This window comes from Lytechinus pictus, chromosome 5 (genome assembly GCF_037042905.1).
Source record: "Lytechinus pictus isolate F3 Inbred chromosome 5, Lp3.0, whole genome shotgun sequence".
Taxonomy (NCBI): Eukaryota; Metazoa; Echinodermata; class Echinoidea; order Temnopleuroida; family Toxopneustidae; genus Lytechinus; species Lytechinus pictus.
In genome coordinates this window covers 463,996-481,315 of record NC_087249.1, presented here as the reverse complement: position 1 = coordinate 481,315, position 17,320 = coordinate 463,996, and the positions used below count along the sequence as shown (strand labels likewise).

The following is a 17,320-nucleotide window of genomic DNA, read 5'->3' as shown; positions in this document are numbered from 1 at the left end:
CCTGTTATTAGATTTCAGCTAGCTGTAATTGTATGAGTTAACTTCGAAATTAAACGATTCTGTTCATAGTTCTGTTTTCAGTAGTTCCGGATTTAGTTGAAAAAAGTCTCTCATTGTCCCTTCAAAACCAAATGTAATCAAAGTTAAAGAAGTTGGTAATTTTACGGTATTTTTCAATTTCGGTAAACTTTCAATAGCTTTAACAAGATTAAAAGTAATGTAATTAAACTGTATACTTATATTTCAATCGACATATAATCATGATAATAGAATAATCATTTTATATTTCAAACTTTTTATCCTATGTATAATTGAAATAATTAACCAGATTCATATTCTGATTTCGTCCTTCTCAGGGGAGAGTCCCCATTTGCGTAATGAGTAAAAAAATTAAGGGTTCTAGATGGTGTATCGCGTAAAAAGCTGCGAGCAAGCGAAGAGAGCGAGCAAATTTTTTTATTTTCTCATTAAAAAAAAATTTATTTCGACATTTGTTTTTATCAAGAGGGGGATTTGGGAGGCAAGAGCCACCCAAGCCCCCCTCCCCATCTGTACGTCAGTGATTGTCCCATCTCATCATTCCTTTAACTTCGCTAGTAATATTTAAAAAAACACACTAATAGGGGATTACCATGATTCCCTTCCCCAGTCACTGCCTGCCATGCCTGTGGTGACGCCCATGTTATTCCTTACTTTTTTATTTCGCATCTCAGCCGCTACACTACCCCCGCCCACCCCCTCTCTCTCTCTGGATCTTCAGTTTTTTCCGCTCTCTAAACTTTTTTCCCTATCAAACTATTTCCCTTTGAATTTAATAAGAAATGGAAAGAGACAATTATTACAGAAGGCAAAGACGAAATTAAATTACGCTTCTCTTGATTTCCAACCTTAACATGAAACCAATCCTTTGTAAAAACAACTATTATTCTCATATTGACCATACTAATGTAAAACTAAAAGGATATGCTTATTTCACACGCAATATCGATCCCCTTTTCTTGTTCGCAACACTTGCTAACAAATTAAATCAAAGAGATTGAATGTATTTAGAGTAAACTGGACCACAATGGCTGTACAGCATACTAATAAAAAGACCAGGCCATTTGAGCCGCTTAGAAATGCACAATGCGAGATCTATTGTACCTCTATGTTTTAGGTATAGTATTTCATATAGCTCAGCTAAATTCCAGTTGAATCGACCAATCACGTCATTATTCCGCATCGCCTCATCACTTAACATTCTCTCTTGGTCACCGGGTGCAGTTGAGAATGATTTCACCCTAGTTTAATATCTTCGTACGATTACTGTTTGATTGCTTCGACGACAAGTAGTGATATTGAGTTCAACAATGAGTTCGACAATGAGTACGACGATGAGTTCGACGATGATGTGGGAAGAAGGTAACACGACCACGGAGAGCCCAACAGCGTACAGGGCAGCGACGTGGGATGATGCGACATGGATTCTGACAAGTGCCTTCCTGATCTTTACTATGCAATCAGGATTTGGCCTTCTGGAATCAGGTAGCGTGACCCTCAAGAACGAAGTCAATATCATGGTAAAAAACGCTGTCGATGTCCTCTTTGGTGGAATCTCGTTCTGGATGTTCGGCTACGGGTTGAGCTTCGGTGTCAATAAGGGATCAAATGCCTTCATTGGTATTGGGGATTTCTTTGTTGATAGTACGAGGGTCGATGCTGAGATGGGTCATCTCTTCGCACATTTCTTCTTTCATGCCTCCTTTGCGACCACGGCAACCACGATCGTTAGTGGGGCGATGGCGGAGAGAACAAAACTCGAAGCCTACATCATCTTTTCTTTCGTCAATACCTTCGTATATGCACTACCAGCTCATTGGATATGGGCACCTAAAGGATGGCTCCATGAGATGGGCGTGGTCGATATCTCTGGTGCAGGACCAGTGCACCTGCTCGGAGGGGTAACTGGGTTAGTGGCAACACTCATGCTAGGCCCTCGAGATGGAAGATTCGGAGAAATACATGAGCGACCAATACAGAGTAGCCCCATCAATACTCTTCTCGGTTTATTTATGTTATGGTGAGTTTATGATTGTTTTATTGATTTGGGGTAAGGATAATAATGATAATAATAATATAGGGATGTTGATAATCTGCAATCATGACTTGGATAATAGCAGACAAATGTGATTTAAGGATGACTGATTTACAGAAGGAAAAGTGTTTGAATTGAAGGTGACTGATTAACAAAAGAAATATTTGTGTGTGTGTGTGTGTATAGAGAGAGAAATACAGAGAAAATTAAATTCAGAAAGAAAGTAAGAAAGATAGAAAAAAAGAAAGAAAGAAAGAAAGAGAGAGAGAGAGAGAAAGAAAGGAAGGAAAGAAAGAAATATAAATGAAAATTATCTATTTGGTTAGCTCTGAACATGGAAATGGACAAAGCAATCATTATAATAGGTTATCCAGTCACTTAATTGAATGCAGAGTAGAGTCGCCCAATAAATATTACCGATACTTCAGTTTATTATAATAAACAGACTAGTTTTCAGAAATTTTCAAAATATACGATAAAATAAGATTCCACGTTTAATCTACTGAATTTTCGTCGATATATAAAAGTCGTATAGAATGTGTGCAAAAGAGAGAGAAGAAACATGATAATTCGAATACAAATTACATGTAACTTTATAGAGAGAATTGAAGAAATAAAGAAACTGAACAGTAACAAGTTGAACTAGGAAACTCATGTAATGACAATCTAAACAGCTATGTGCGAATATTATGAAGCCTGCAAAATATCAAACTTGATTATGCATGTCAAGTATCGCAGGAGGTTTGACAGACGAATGGGTTAGAGATGATACAGAGGAAAGCACAGATAATCCTAGCTCCAGGATTGTCTTATAATAATCCAAACTTATTACTTAACATTGACACACCATCTTCAGTCGTCACATGTGTCTTGTCAAGAACATCTCTGCCCTCTATATTTTTTCCTCATCTTAAGAATTTATCTTGACTATGTTTAGCTTCTTTAACTTCAATCCAAATACTGTATCTTTCTCTTCCTAGAAATCTACTTCAATCATCGCGATATGCAGAGACATATGAATGCAGTATTGATAGTTTTGATAATAATAAATACAGCATTTATTTTGCGTCATCTATCTAGTAAACTATGTTTTTGATAAAACATAACATAGACGATAATAATATCAACAACAACAGCATTATAATAGTAATAATACGAATAATAGTAATAATATTAATAATGATGCAAATGATAACAATAATAATAATAGGATAATATTACTAAAAATAAAACTATAGTTTATTACGAAGTTCATCGTAAACAGACCTACAGTAGATCGTATAAAAAGCAACCAAAATTTGTACTAGGTTCTTTCTCTTCGGATGATTTTTATTTTTAACTATCAGCGTAGTGTTCTTTTCAAAGAGCAAGTCCCCAAACAAAGAGTTGACTAAGAGAAGAAAGAAAAAGCATAACACTAAAAATGTCGTCCAAATTGAACATGTTGAATGTAAAATAAGAAGAGTATAAGACATTTTGGGAATTTGGTAAGTTTGGCAAAACACTATACACGATAAAATATATTGGGTAAATTTTTAACCAGCACGAGGGTAATTATGTGTCCAACTAATTTGGTGCAGTATTTTACCCAATGCGGAAGCATATTGTCCGGTATTAAGATAAGCAGCAATTACTTAAGAATGCGAAACTTTTTCATCACACTGGATAAATAAAAATGACCAACAGAAATGCCCAATGTTGGTTGGACCCCCATGGAGCAGTTTACCCAATATCTTTTAAGAGTGTACACAGCAGCACAGTGATATACAAAATGAGAGAGGGCGACATTTACCCATTATTTATTTATGTTTATATTTTATCGTTTCGATGATATAATATCTTATTGGGAGAATTTTCATTGAATACAATCACGACACTTTCATTTTTTCAGGACATTATAATTTACAGAAAATTGAAATTATTAAAATCAACTTCATGCTGTGCTTGGACTTGTACTTTAAAGGCATAAAAGCGGTACTCCTGGATGAAAATATTATATATCTCATTAAATAGATTAAAATTCACAAAGCAAAAATGGTAAAAAGGTCATCAAAATCTGAAAACAAATAACGAAGTTATTTTGTTTTTAATCTTCATGATCTTAGCAATATTTTGTAAAAACATTTATTCATTAGAAGGGCTGATGCTGTCACATCCCCACTTTCCCTTTTATGTTAGTACATGAAGTCATAATTGTTTAATATTTTTCATACATGTTTGAATGATATGTCATCCTCACAATGAATTAAGGTGCAGCAATTAATATCTAAGGCACTAAATCAATTGTTAATCCATTTTTTTGTTCTTAGAGGTATAAATTTGAACAAACTTAATTTCATATAACATGTATAAGGAAATACACAAAAACGTGGGGATATGACATCATCAGTTTGTTAATTGAATATTAACGGAGTCATGCCTAGATCACCTGTTTCACCGGAATAATGCAAATCTTTAAAATGGCATAACTTTGTTATTCCTTGGCCGATTCTGATCAAACTTTCAATAATTTGTTGGTCTATTTTTTCTGTTAAAATTATATAATTTTCATCCTGGGATATCCCTTTAAAAACCGGAAGATCTATATTACAAACACTTTAAAAGGAAAACAGCCTTATAAAGGAAGACCTCCCATCAGTAACGAACCCAAATAAAATGTCATACTGTTGTTTTATATACGTTATATTTCACTCCCTGCTACTTGCGTTTCGAAAATCTTAAAGTTGAATTAAGAAGACGATTCCAAATATTGAGATATTTACATTAATAGCAACCTTACAACCCCCCCAAACACTAATAGGTGATTCGACCCCCCATTTTCTTTTTTCAAAATAGTGAATTTGAACGATTTATCCCTACCCATTTTCCCTGAGTTCGCTCCTGCAATGCCTACCGAGACGGGTGTTCTTTGAGTGTGACGTCACCGGGGGGTATTCGGTCCCGGTGTAGTAAACAAGGCAGTGCCGTTTTGTGTACTATGCACGTACTCCTTCATATGGAATAACTGCAGTTGAAGTTGTATCTGCGAGCCATAGAACTTGCAAAGAGGAAATGATTAAAATATTTGTGGCCGTACTATTATTCCAAATATGTGAATTCCCTCAGAATGATACCATAGACCCTAAAGGAATAATTTCAAGATGAATAATATGAAATTTGATCGAGATCTTCTCACCAGTCGATAACGTAGCAGACGTGTTATTATGACATATTTATCCGCGTGTGACGCGGCTCTTGCAAAAAAACACAGTTGGTTGCGGAATTGCTTTGTGCCGACCGGCCGCCCGCTCCGGCGCAGCTAGCTGTCGAGCTACCGTACCGTTCTTGTTGTCTTCAACCATAGAGATGTATACTAATTACTATATATCTTTCTGTCTTCAACTCACTTGCGAATTGCGTTTGTATGTGTGACCACTGGCGTAAATCCCGGGGGGGGATTGGGGGGATATATCCCCCCCACTTTTCGAGGAGGGGGGGGATGGCCTGTACAAACATCCCCCCCCCCACTTTTTACGAAAGAAATGAAGAAAAAAATCACAAGAGATAATTGTTTTATTGGTGAAAATTCTTCCTGAAATACCGCTTAACCCAAATAAAACAATATTATTGAATCATAAAATGCAAATAAAGAGCCAGTTCACCATTTCCAAACGAAATACTTATGTCCTTATTATAACATTGAAGAGAAATCCCCGTTTCTTCCAATTCATCAATGTTGGGGTCTTTGGAAAGGAATTATATGGAATGTCACAAATGTTTGAATGTAATCTCTAATAAAACCATTAAACCATCATGGGGTAAAAAAAGATAATAATATTGGAGGGATATTTGCCATATGGACATACAGTGGCGTAACTACGGGGGGGGGGGGGGGGCATGGGGGGCACGTGCCCCCCCCCCCCAATCGGCTGACACAAAAAAACCCGGGGAAAAGGAGAAAAAGGGGGAGAAAGGAAGAGAAACGTAGTGGGAAAGAAGTAATATTATTCATTATAATGTTATAATATATTATAACTATGTTATGTTACATTACATAAGAAACATTTTTATCATAACTTTATGAAACATAATTTGCCCAGGGCCTACGTCTTCATTGTTCCTGGTGCTCGCATTGTCTGTTTAACGAGATATATAATCCTGTTGTACTAAAACATCCCGTTTTCAAGTCAATATAAACCAAATATATTTCTTAGCACTTGAGTTATCATTGTTTTATGTAGTGACATATGCTTCTTTTTCATGACTCAATAAGTGATTGCCCCATGTTAAGGTCTTCCTATATATATGAAACATTTACTGTCCGTGATTACGTTCGCATTAGTGGATTGGTGAGATATGTCTGCTCAACACGAATTCCTAAAATCAGTCCTTAAAATGTCCCTTCTTCTGATCTGATTATCAAAAATTTTCAGCTTGCGCTTCGCGCTCGCATCATTTGGTTAATGAAATACGTATGGTCCTAGTTAATTCCTACAAAGAAACCTTAGAATGCCCCACTTCAGGTCTGAATTATCTAAATTTTCAGCTCGCGCTTCGCGCTCGCAATATTTGATTAGTGAGATGCGTCATGATAATCATTATTGTAATGACTACAAAAAGTGTTTCATGTGTTTTTAGGTGTGAATATAAACAAATTTCAGCTCGCGCTTCGCGCTCGCATTATTTGATCAGTGAGATACATACCTGTTTAATGACATTGCCCTTAAAATGTCTCTATTAGGTCAGAATAACTGGCAACTGAGCGCGCTCACTCAGTGATTAAAAATTTTTGCTGGTGCCCCCCCCCCCCCAATGCCGTGACCCACGGTACGCCACTGTGGACATATCAATGACAATTCCTTGCATATCTAAAAACATGATTGCAAAAAAAATGCCAAAATATTTCAGTCATCCCCCCACCCATCAACACGGATTTACGCCAGTGTGTGTGACGGTGACCCCTAGCGTAATTAAATCTAGAAAACAACTCAGAAGGCCGAGAAAGAATACTATACGTTTGGTTCAAGATTGTTCTGTGGAATGAGCTATGAGTGGAAATGATCCAGAGGATATAAAAGTGGAGTCAAAGACAAAAGAAAAGAAGAAAAAACGCCAGGGGATCGCTGCACGGCCATGAACTAAGTCGACATACCAGACCATAACAGTACACTCAATGCCCGGGTGTTGTGTGTACTAGTATTATGCGTTCAGCGCGCGCTGAGCTAGCCGCCGGAATTACTTTCCAGCTACTCACTTGATTGAACATCGTGATAAAATAAATGAGAAATAGTGAAAATATCATTCAATAACTCACTGTTTGCTATCTTACATCATGATTGAAGAGTTCATGGTGGTTATTCATACTGTTTTTTATACAGGGAAAGTAAAGATTTGTACATATCAGTCCTATTTGTTTGATTTGAGTTGCTTTGAAAAAAAATTGTAAAATATCTTTCTCTCTCTGCATAGCATTTCTGTATGACATTCAGGCACCTCTTATACTAAATTCCCCCGGTGACGCCACACTCCGAGTGACTTTTCTGTACACTCGTCTCTCGGGCTCTGATAGGTGGCTAATTTCATAGACTTTCAAAGCAAAATATCGAGAAGGCAGAGGATTTTTGTGACATGCTATCTGTTTGAACAACTTATATATACTATATATTGTATGTAGAACCTATATTTATGGAAACTCACCCCCTTCTTAATTCAACTTTAAGCATGGATTCATTACTTGTTAGCAAACAAAAAATGGTTGTTAAGATGTTGCTAATTGCATACGATTACGAAGTTGTCACGTTACTCTGTTTTGCATTTTTTCCTATGATATTGACTGAAAAGAGATGGTTTTGTTTCTCAAAGTTTTCATTTGTGAAAAATGAGGAGAAGTTTTCTATTTCCAGTTTTTGTTATTTTTTGTATCAAATGGGCAATAGCTCAACCCATGAAGTAAAATATATTATACTCCCCATTTTAGTGTTTGTTTTCATTACTTACTTTATTTCTTAATATATTTTACTTGTAAAACATACCTCTCTGGATTTCAGCCTGCTTTATACAACGTACTATAGGCCGATTGAACACGAAACATTGATGTCACTTACTGTGGATGGAAAGATATCTTAAGATTATAACATGATCAGTATAGTTTATTCAACGTTTGCATTTTATAGAATCCAACAATAAACATATATATATACATATATATACATTTCCACCATGTATTTCGAAAACTCGAGCAGAGGAGGACGAGAAAGAAAGTGATCGTAAGGATATTTCACAAGAGAATAGCAAAATAAAAGACGACAACAATGTAGTTGCTATCGTTACTCTACATAATGCTCTTCATTCCTAAGGGAAGTCCATTTGGGAATATTGAATAGGATTAATTTTCGATGCCACAGAATATAGCGTTTGTTAGTTTGCTTTTGAATAATTCTTGAACTGTGGAAATTGTATTTTTCTCAAGATCTTTTTCAACATCAAAACTTTAAAAAAAGAAGATATTTAAATTTGCCTCTGGAGACGATACTCTTTTGTAAATGTTTGAATTTAAAATTTAGAATAGTTTATGTATATTCTAACCATTTTTTCATACTTTAATATAATCATCACGCAAAGAAAAGGGATAATAAAATAACCAAAAGAGAGCAGCTTGACATTTTTAGAAATTATACAAAACAATTTTGTATCCTTTACCCCCTATAAAGCGAAAAAAATTAAGAAAATGAAATGAAAATAAAGGGGCAATATCAAAATATGCTTGTCCCGGGGCGCTAAAATTAATTTTATTCCCCCAAACCTAAGATAACCTCCAAACCCACATATTCCGATCTGCTTAACACGTTCAGGGCGGGGGGGGGGGGGTTATTTTAATATAGGGGCTGCAAGATGGTCTAATGGTAACCATGGTAACGTCATACTTTTCTAATCGAATTATACAGATAAACGACCTAAACCACTCTTTTTTATCTTCTCTATTCTCTTTTACACCCCTTTCTTCGTTTTAACCCCCCTTACTTGAAAAATCATGGACGTCGTCCTTTGTCTCCCCCCCCCCTCTTCCCGGTATATAGGACTGCCCCTGAACATGATTAAAAGCAGAATTATATACGAACTTTGGCTTTTAGAAAGCTTGTCAGTTTAGTTAGACATGTCAGATGGCTAACAATGACAACGAAAAAAACGTGGCGATATTTGCTAATATTCATTTAACTTTTTTCTCTTCAAATATTGAGGTTGTATCGTCCTTCAAATCTGAAAGTTTTTTTCCATTATAGTCCGAAGTAACTGCTACTAATTCCTATTAGTGTCAATCCCACTTACCTGATTTTAATAAAATGGGGTTTATTAACGACCCATTTTTCTGAGTCTTTTAAATATTTAAAGGTTAATGCGAATGAAATCTGACATTATCTCTTTGTATGTATATTATGCCTATAATCAAGGCACGAGTGCCGCCTGCGTATAATGTCACGGTGACTTTTATAGAAGAACTTGACTTCAGTCTGATCAACATGACCAATGATACTTTGTTATTTCAAATGAATGATCGGTTTGGAGTTGGTTACTTGGTATTATGTCTGTAACAATAAGCAGTTTATTCATGCATCTCATTTATTTAACTGTGTCTTTTATTTTCGGGATTTTCAGACTACATGGCAAGATATACTTTGTACATAATTATTAATAAAAAAGTAAACCTCCAATAGAACCTCTGCCACAAATACCCAAATTACCTATAAATCTTATTAGATCATTATGGCAAAACAAAAACAAAATATGAAACGAAGAAAACAATATTAAGATTCTCTCTATCTCGTTTATTTTTCATTTCTTTCTCTTTTTTTGAGGCATCTCTTCTTTTCTTCCCTTTCTATCCTCTCTCAAACTCTTCTCGCTCTCTTTCTCACTTAATATCTGTTTCAATCTGTAGTTTATTTCGTTTGTTGCAGGTGGGGTTGGCTCGGTTTTAATTGCGGCAGTACTTATGGAGTCGCTGGCCAAAAATGGATACTGACAATAAGGTATATTTACAATCCCAATAATCATTATTATACTTCTTAATAATATTTACTCTGTTAGCCTAGTAAGCCCACCCTCCATGCCCTCCCTCCCCTTTCTTTCTTCTTCGTTTTTTTTTCATTATCTCTTATGTGCTCTCATCAACGACTTAAAAAAAGGCGTTCATAATAGACTCAGTACTCGTGTTTTGACCATCCTGTGACAACAAAAATCGTAAGATGGCCGTAAGTCTGACGAAAGAACAACTGAAGTTTTTTTTTTATTAAGACAGGCTTTTCTTTGGCAGGCCGCGAAAAGCTATTTGCACGAACAGTGAGATTTATATACGGCATGTACGAATAAATCGTTTGTAGGAACCTTTTATTTGTGCTGTATCTTTATGGACCTCGTAACACACAACGAAGAGGAACTGAAAAAAGGGAAGAAGAAAATGGGATGACCATACAATGAAAAGCCTTTAAAAACATCAGAACATGCAGAAAGTACATACCGTGAATCGAAATTATGACATGATTAATCTCCCTTTTGTTATATTTCAGGTCAGCTGTTTCGACTATCCTGTCATCTATTGCTGGTGGTATAACAGGAATTACACTCAGGTAACCACGGCAACCATTATCATCGAATCCACATAAAATACTGTAAAAAAAAGACGTATTCGTATTCGTAATACAGCCATTACGAATTGAATATCAAGGAAGACTCCGATTCAAAAGAGGTTGATTTGCTCTCATAGCAGCCGGGGTGAAGTCAAATTTCCGTTTATCCCGTTTATGAGGATTCGAATTTTGATTTGAAAAGCTGCATTTTTTGTATTAAATCCAATCATTTTTGTACTTATTCCACTTGAAAGATAACCTTCATTTTTTTCGATTACTGACCTGCTGAGCTTTGTATAAATTATGTCTTTCTTCGGAAATAATGTTCAACTGGAAAGGAGTATTTACGCAAATAACAGTTTTCTTTGATTATGTTGATAAGCTGACATTATTTTCATGAATTTGATATACTACATGAGTATGCATTGCACAGTATCAAATATACTCATTCTTTCCTGTCAACAGAAAGTTTATAACATTAATGATTTCATATTTTCATGGATGAATAGTAATAATTTTATTGAAATAGTTTTAATATTAGTTTTTTTATATTCCAACAAATATAAAACACGGACGACGCTGATTCAACAAGTTTATGAATATATAAACAAAAAAAATGAAACCGCTTATCCAGTACCCACATCGTGACTATGATTGCAATTTAATTATATTCAAAGCAAATTTTTATGTTTGTTTTCTCTCCAGTTACCTTTTTCGCTCTCGCCGATTTCACATCCCTTGGCTTATAAATTCTGTGTTAGCATCATTGGTGTCTATTACAGGTATAGTACTCCATACCATTTATTCTCTGTCATTGATACATTTATATCAACTATAAATTATCAACTCCAGGGACCCGTAACACAAAGTCACGCGATTAATCGCTAAATGAAATGGCCTATTACAATCATCTTTGCATGCGCATTTTGTTCAGTAAACTAAATGGGAACCAATCAGAATAGACGTCTTTCAAATTAACGATTAATCGCTAACCTTTGTGTTACCGAGCCCTGACAGGGGAGCGTTTCATGAAAGGACTTGTCGGAGGTTTTATCCGACAAATTCCATTTTATCCGACAGTTACCATAGTAACATTGCTTCTCAGCCAATCAAAATCAAAGTAGATGTCAGATCTGACAACTTGTTAGACAAAATGTTGATGAAACGCTCTCCCGATCACACCTACTACGTCGTTTTCAATGACATACATCGGCAGGTTTGGGGATTGGTTTCATTGCGTGTGTCTGCAGCATCACCAGACACACCACAGAATCCAACTCCAAACCGATCGAAACAGTTTTTGTTTTGCGATAGTATTTATTGAATACCTTCAGTTCAAATCGCACAAATAATGGTACATTGCAAATGTTACAATATAAGTCAAACAAAACACCGTTCATATATTGAAGATATTGTACAGAATTTGGCATATTTCATATTACAGGCGCTATTCATGAAATATAAAAATTAGCCAATAATAACCAATAAAAATTCAAAAAAGGTGTGTTTCAGCAGTTATGTTTTAAAAAATCATGGCATTGCTCAATGATTAATGAAACTGAATGAAATTATAATAAAAAGAAGGAATCACTCTCCACCCAAACGAATACCCAAACACACCCCCCCCCCCCATACAGACAAACAAACACAAAGTGAGAAAGAAAATGGGGAGGGGATAGGAGGGCAGTAACTGTTAGCAATGGCACCGATTAGCAGTTTTAATTGACAGATCATCAATCGGGTTGAAGTGGGTTTCGTTATGGTGTGACTCTAGCATTACATAATTATGATAAGCTACTATGGTCTATTCCTTTCTTTAAAAAAAAATTAATGAATGAAAATCTAGAATAAGTTCGTCAAGTTTCATCCTATAGTTGCATTCAGCCTCAAGCTCTTTGTCCAAAGGGAAGTTCAGAAATGATTCACTTACCATACTTTCTATCCCTCAGCTTTGGGGCATCGCAAATTATCATTCCAATTTAAATCTACAAAGCCCATTGACATTATATTCATTTAATCACATTAATGTATGCAATGTTCTCCACGTGATTCTACCATACATGACCATGATTACACTGTAGTAATATAAAGAACCAGTCTTTTATAATAAACCTATTTCTACTTTGATTAGGATATGCCTCATTTTTGAAAGCTAGTTAAGTAAGTCCCCGACGCAATTTTTAATAACATGAGCATTTTTTTTTTCATTCCGAAATTTTGATGCCATTTTACAGTAAGCAATCAGTGAATGGGTGAAGTTATGAAAGGAATACGGAAATGTGTGGGAAGGGGAAACGAGAACGGCTATCTCATTCATTACGTGATGGTATTTGAGACGTCTTTTTTTGTAGTGCATATATATCGCGTTCCAGAAAATTGATAATCTGTATTCATATCGTACTACTTCTTCGATTCATTTATAGCCGTGACAAGAGGGTTGCTGTTATAACGTCACGTGGTGTATAATTATATACCACTTGGAAAAGTTGTAAACATTGTAAGCAGCCGCCATAGTATAAAATGCGTTCGTTCCGAGAAATGAATAATATCTGCGAGTTACGAAACCCCATTATCAAATGGATATGACAGCGAACTGATCCAATTAATTCCGTTAATCTGGCAAAAGATGTTGAAAAAAATCTTGTTTTTCGTGCAGTAGAGGAATTTCATTGTGTGGAAATATAACAACAGTTTAACGTCGTGATCCTATTTCGAAACAAAATGAACAATTACGATATGACCTACACAGAACCAATCCTCTAGTTTATATTTTTGGAGCCATATATAAATATCCTTTGTAAGATATACAATATAGATGGTTTTGGATGGATGGATCGTTCGAAAATCCTCTATACTATAGATTCATAAAGAGTTCGTTCAATTTCATTGCCAAATTATTCCTGGTCATGCTAAATAAACGGGTGGTATACATGTACGTGCTGGATGTGAAACTTTTGGACAGTAAAAAGAAAATATTACCGAGAAGACAGTGTATCAGCACGTGACCTCAAGTTATAAAAGAATTACTAGTATATGTTTTCTTTGACGATTTAGTATCCCCCATTATCTATATCAAGGAATGGTAAAAAATCAAGACAGGTAATATTGTATCCACGTAGTTGTTAAAAGAAGCTTAAAATATAATTCGGAGTTACCTAAAAATCATGACATTTTATGAAACCAATCTTGTTTCTGAGTTATCCTTTCGATGTTATGAATATTTCATGAATTCTGTATAAGTGTACTTATCCTATCAATTATTTTTCGTTATCAGAATAGGCCTATGTAGCAGCTAAAATAACCTGATATTGTATTATTTGACATGTTATATGAAATAACCTAATTTTAACTATCACCGTATTCGAACAAATATTGTACACCTACATGTCACTGACGATATAACATTTCTTTAAAATACAAAACAGACACATATAATAGTGGAAGTACTAGGTTTTATGCTTTCCTAAAGTATTTACAAACTTGATTTGCATTTCGCTAGATGGGTCCTAAAGTATAACGCTTTGTTTATCTCTGACAGCTTACTGCGCTCTAGCCCACCCATGGGAAGCGATCATCATAGGTACAGTGGGTGGTATCCTAGGGTGTGTCTCTGAACCTCTTGTATCATGGTTGAAGATTGATGATCCGGCTAGTGTCATCTCTGTTCATTTCTTCCCAGCTATCTGGGGTTTGATGGCAGTAGGAATCTTTGGTCAGATCGATACCCTTGGAGAGTTCAATCGTCACAATGGTGAGTTATAGCAATTTCCCATTTGCATCGAGGTGCGGAGGCATAATGATGGAGGGGTATATCGACTAACAGGAACATTTGAAAAAAAAAAATTCATGATAAGCTTTTGTTACCTTATCTGACCTGGATGGAGTTGGAGAGGTTTGGGTAGGAAGAGCTGCGGGTTTATATGGTTATTGAGTTAACCTTTTCCATACCTAGGCAACCTTCCAAACTCTCATCCAGGTCTTATTTTCTTTATCTTGCAAAATTGTAATTGAACTTCTCTTTGATTTGTTTGTAACTCTGTATTCTCTGTGTTTTGAAATACTAAATAAAATGATAAAATAATAATAGTGATTATAATAATACAGCGGTATGCATTCTCTCCATTGCATAGAGTACTAGGTATATAAAGCGCTTCAGGTGCGCTCATTGTGATGCAGCATTGTAATGCTTTCTATCTACTTTAGATGTGAATGTCGTATCCACCCCATGGAGGAGGAAAGCCATTATTATTCTTATTCATAATATTTAATTAATGCGACCATTCTTTTCGGAGAAATGTATGACGGATTATTTTATCATGAATAAAATGGAGGTTGTGGTTGCGTAAAGGGAATGTGTAAAATTGTAAATAAGTATATTGCAGTGCTGTTTTGATTTGTTTTCAGGTTTGATTCACGGTGGAGGTTTTTGGTTGTTAGGTGTCCAGCTCCTATCCGTGGTTTGTCTGATAATATGGACGGTCGTCACATCCTTCATATTCCTCTTCGTCCTCAAGGTCACTATCGGACTCCGTGTCTCCCTCCACGAAGAACTCATCGGCGCTGACGTCGTCGAACACGGCTTGCATGGCAACTACGACAAGCGATCGGGCCAGCTCACGGACCAAGATGGCGCTATAATACTCCACATTGATCAATCAACACCACATGACTATGAGATGTCTCTACTGGCCCTCCGTAGAAGGGTGAAATTGTTTGGAGGTACAGTATTCCAGAGGCAGTGGTCAGGAACCGCTCATACTCTGGACGTAACATCTAAGAAGCCATTGGAGCGAGGAGGGATTATGAGGAACAAGAAATACGACTATTCGGTTCAAGAACCTAAGAGTGAAAGTATGCGATCAGATGGACAACCAGTTCATGTTCACTTTCTCAATGCAGCTTTGGAGGGTAGATCGCAGTCAATGATGACAAGTGGTATCGAAAGTGAAAGATAAATTCATGGTCTGATAAAACGAGTCTCTTATCAGAATATGAATGAATATAAAGGTTCAGATTCTGATTGGAGAGAACTCGATTAACTTTATATACACTTTGCGGAGATTACACTAGTTTATACCATTGACATGTTTATACCAACACCATCAGGAATTGGTTGAACTTTCATCGAAAAGTACATAGATTTGAAATGAAATATATATGAATTTTAGCATTATTTTTTTTCAGCGTGCTTGAATTATTTATTGTGAACAATCGAGTTGTGACCATCATGGCAAAAAGAAGAAATAAATTGTTTGAAAATGTTAGTGTAGGTATTGAAAATTATGGTGAAAATAAGATATACCAATCTCCTTTCATTTGGATATCGTATTTGATTTCAAAGTCATGGGTTTCTTTTTTATATTCTGTTTTGTTCATTTGTTGTTCATTTTTGTAGCCCAAAGAGTATGTAAAATATAAATATATATTTGTAGGTTTTTCTCCATGGCATATATACTGATTCACTTCTAAAAAAAAAATGATTGACAATGATTTATAATCATCAAGGCAAAAATTGAAGTTTTAGATAAACATTATTGCATAAACAACCATGTTAAATGAAAAATATTTGTGAACTGTAGCATTACAAATTATATTCCGTGTGCTTGAACTATTGTTCACAATCTAGTTGTGAACATCATCGAGATTGCCAACAGAAATGAATTCCTTGAAACTTTTATTGTGTAGGTATTGAAAATTAGGGTGAAAAATTAATGAGTCTAATAATGAAGATATGCAAATCTCTTTACATGTGGATATCACATTTGATTTTAAAGTCATGGGTTTCTTTTTGTTTAATATTCTGTTCTGTTCATTTTTTTTCATTTTTTGCGGCCCATAAAGTATATGAAATATAGATATATTGACCATAATTCATAAGCATCAAGGCAAAAATTGAAAGTTTAGATAAACATTATTCTCGCATGTATAAAGAGTCTTTTTTTTCTTTTCAACCCTTCCACATGGTTTCGTTATAGACATCACTATAATATATATTGTTCAACAATACATAATTGAATAATTAACACAGTATATGACACACAAGTCGAATATGTACAATACAATATTCTATGAAATTGTCGTAATATTTGTATAAAAAAAGACAAATCAAAGTGCAAATGAAAAAAATAATCCATACAAGATATATATAAATTTATATGTATTTTAGAATGATAAATGAGAGACTCAATGTAATAAAGTTAAAGATGACCACCTTTTTATGAATTTCTTCTTTTTCAGATTTGTTTTATATATATACTTTTCCATACCATAATAAGATTTTATTTCAGACAAAATATGGTCGAAAACTGGAAGACAGTGTTTGCATTTTGCTGCAAAAATTTCTTTTCTAACGATTATGAAAATACAATTACGAGCACCATTACTGTTTCCGTAAAAACCGAATAGTTTATTCTGGTTTAAAATTTTGATATGCAAATTGTTACGAGAAAACCAAATTTCGAGTTGAGACAATATTTCGTTTGTGTGGGCACAACAACAAAACATATGCATAATAGTTTCTTTATTATTATCACAAAAAGTACATAAGTTATCTGTAACTAATTTAAATCGTAACAAAGCATCTTTCATATAAATAATTCTATTCACTATTTTGAACTGAAACCACCTCATGTTGACATCTGCA

The 17,320-nt window shown here is 35.0% G+C and overlaps 1 protein-coding gene across 1 annotated transcript; it reads left to right on the top strand.

The window, feature by feature from the left end:
- The first annotated feature begins 1,304 nt into the window (after positions 1–1,304).
- LOC129260628 (putative ammonium transporter 3) lies at positions 1,305–15,909 on the top strand. Its single transcript, XM_054898586.2, has 6 exons — positions 1,305–2,059; positions 10,009–10,080; positions 10,618–10,677; positions 11,383–11,459; positions 14,216–14,428; positions 15,082–15,909. The coding sequence occupies exons 1-6, from the start codon at positions 1,350–1,352 to the stop codon at positions 15,630–15,632; spliced, it is 1,683 nt and encodes a 560-aa protein (XP_054754561.2). The 5' UTR covers positions 1,305–1,349; the 3' UTR covers positions 15,633–15,909.
- Positions 15,910–17,320: the final 1,411 nt, after the last annotated feature.

Bases quoted from the DNA above. Each gene is read 5' to 3' on its own strand.
- LOC129260628 (XM_054898586.2), top strand. From the start codon at position 1,350: ATGAGTTCGACAATGAGTACGACGATGAGTTCGACGATGATGTGGGAA. The intron at 2,060-10,008 runs GTGAGTTTATGA...CGTTTGTTGCAG, and splicing joins CTCGGTTTATTTATGTTATG to GTGGGGTTGGCTCGGTTTTA. The intron at 10,678-11,382 runs GTAACCACGGCA...TTTTCTCTCCAG, and splicing joins ATAACAGGAATTACACTCAG to TTACCTTTTTCGCTCTCGCC.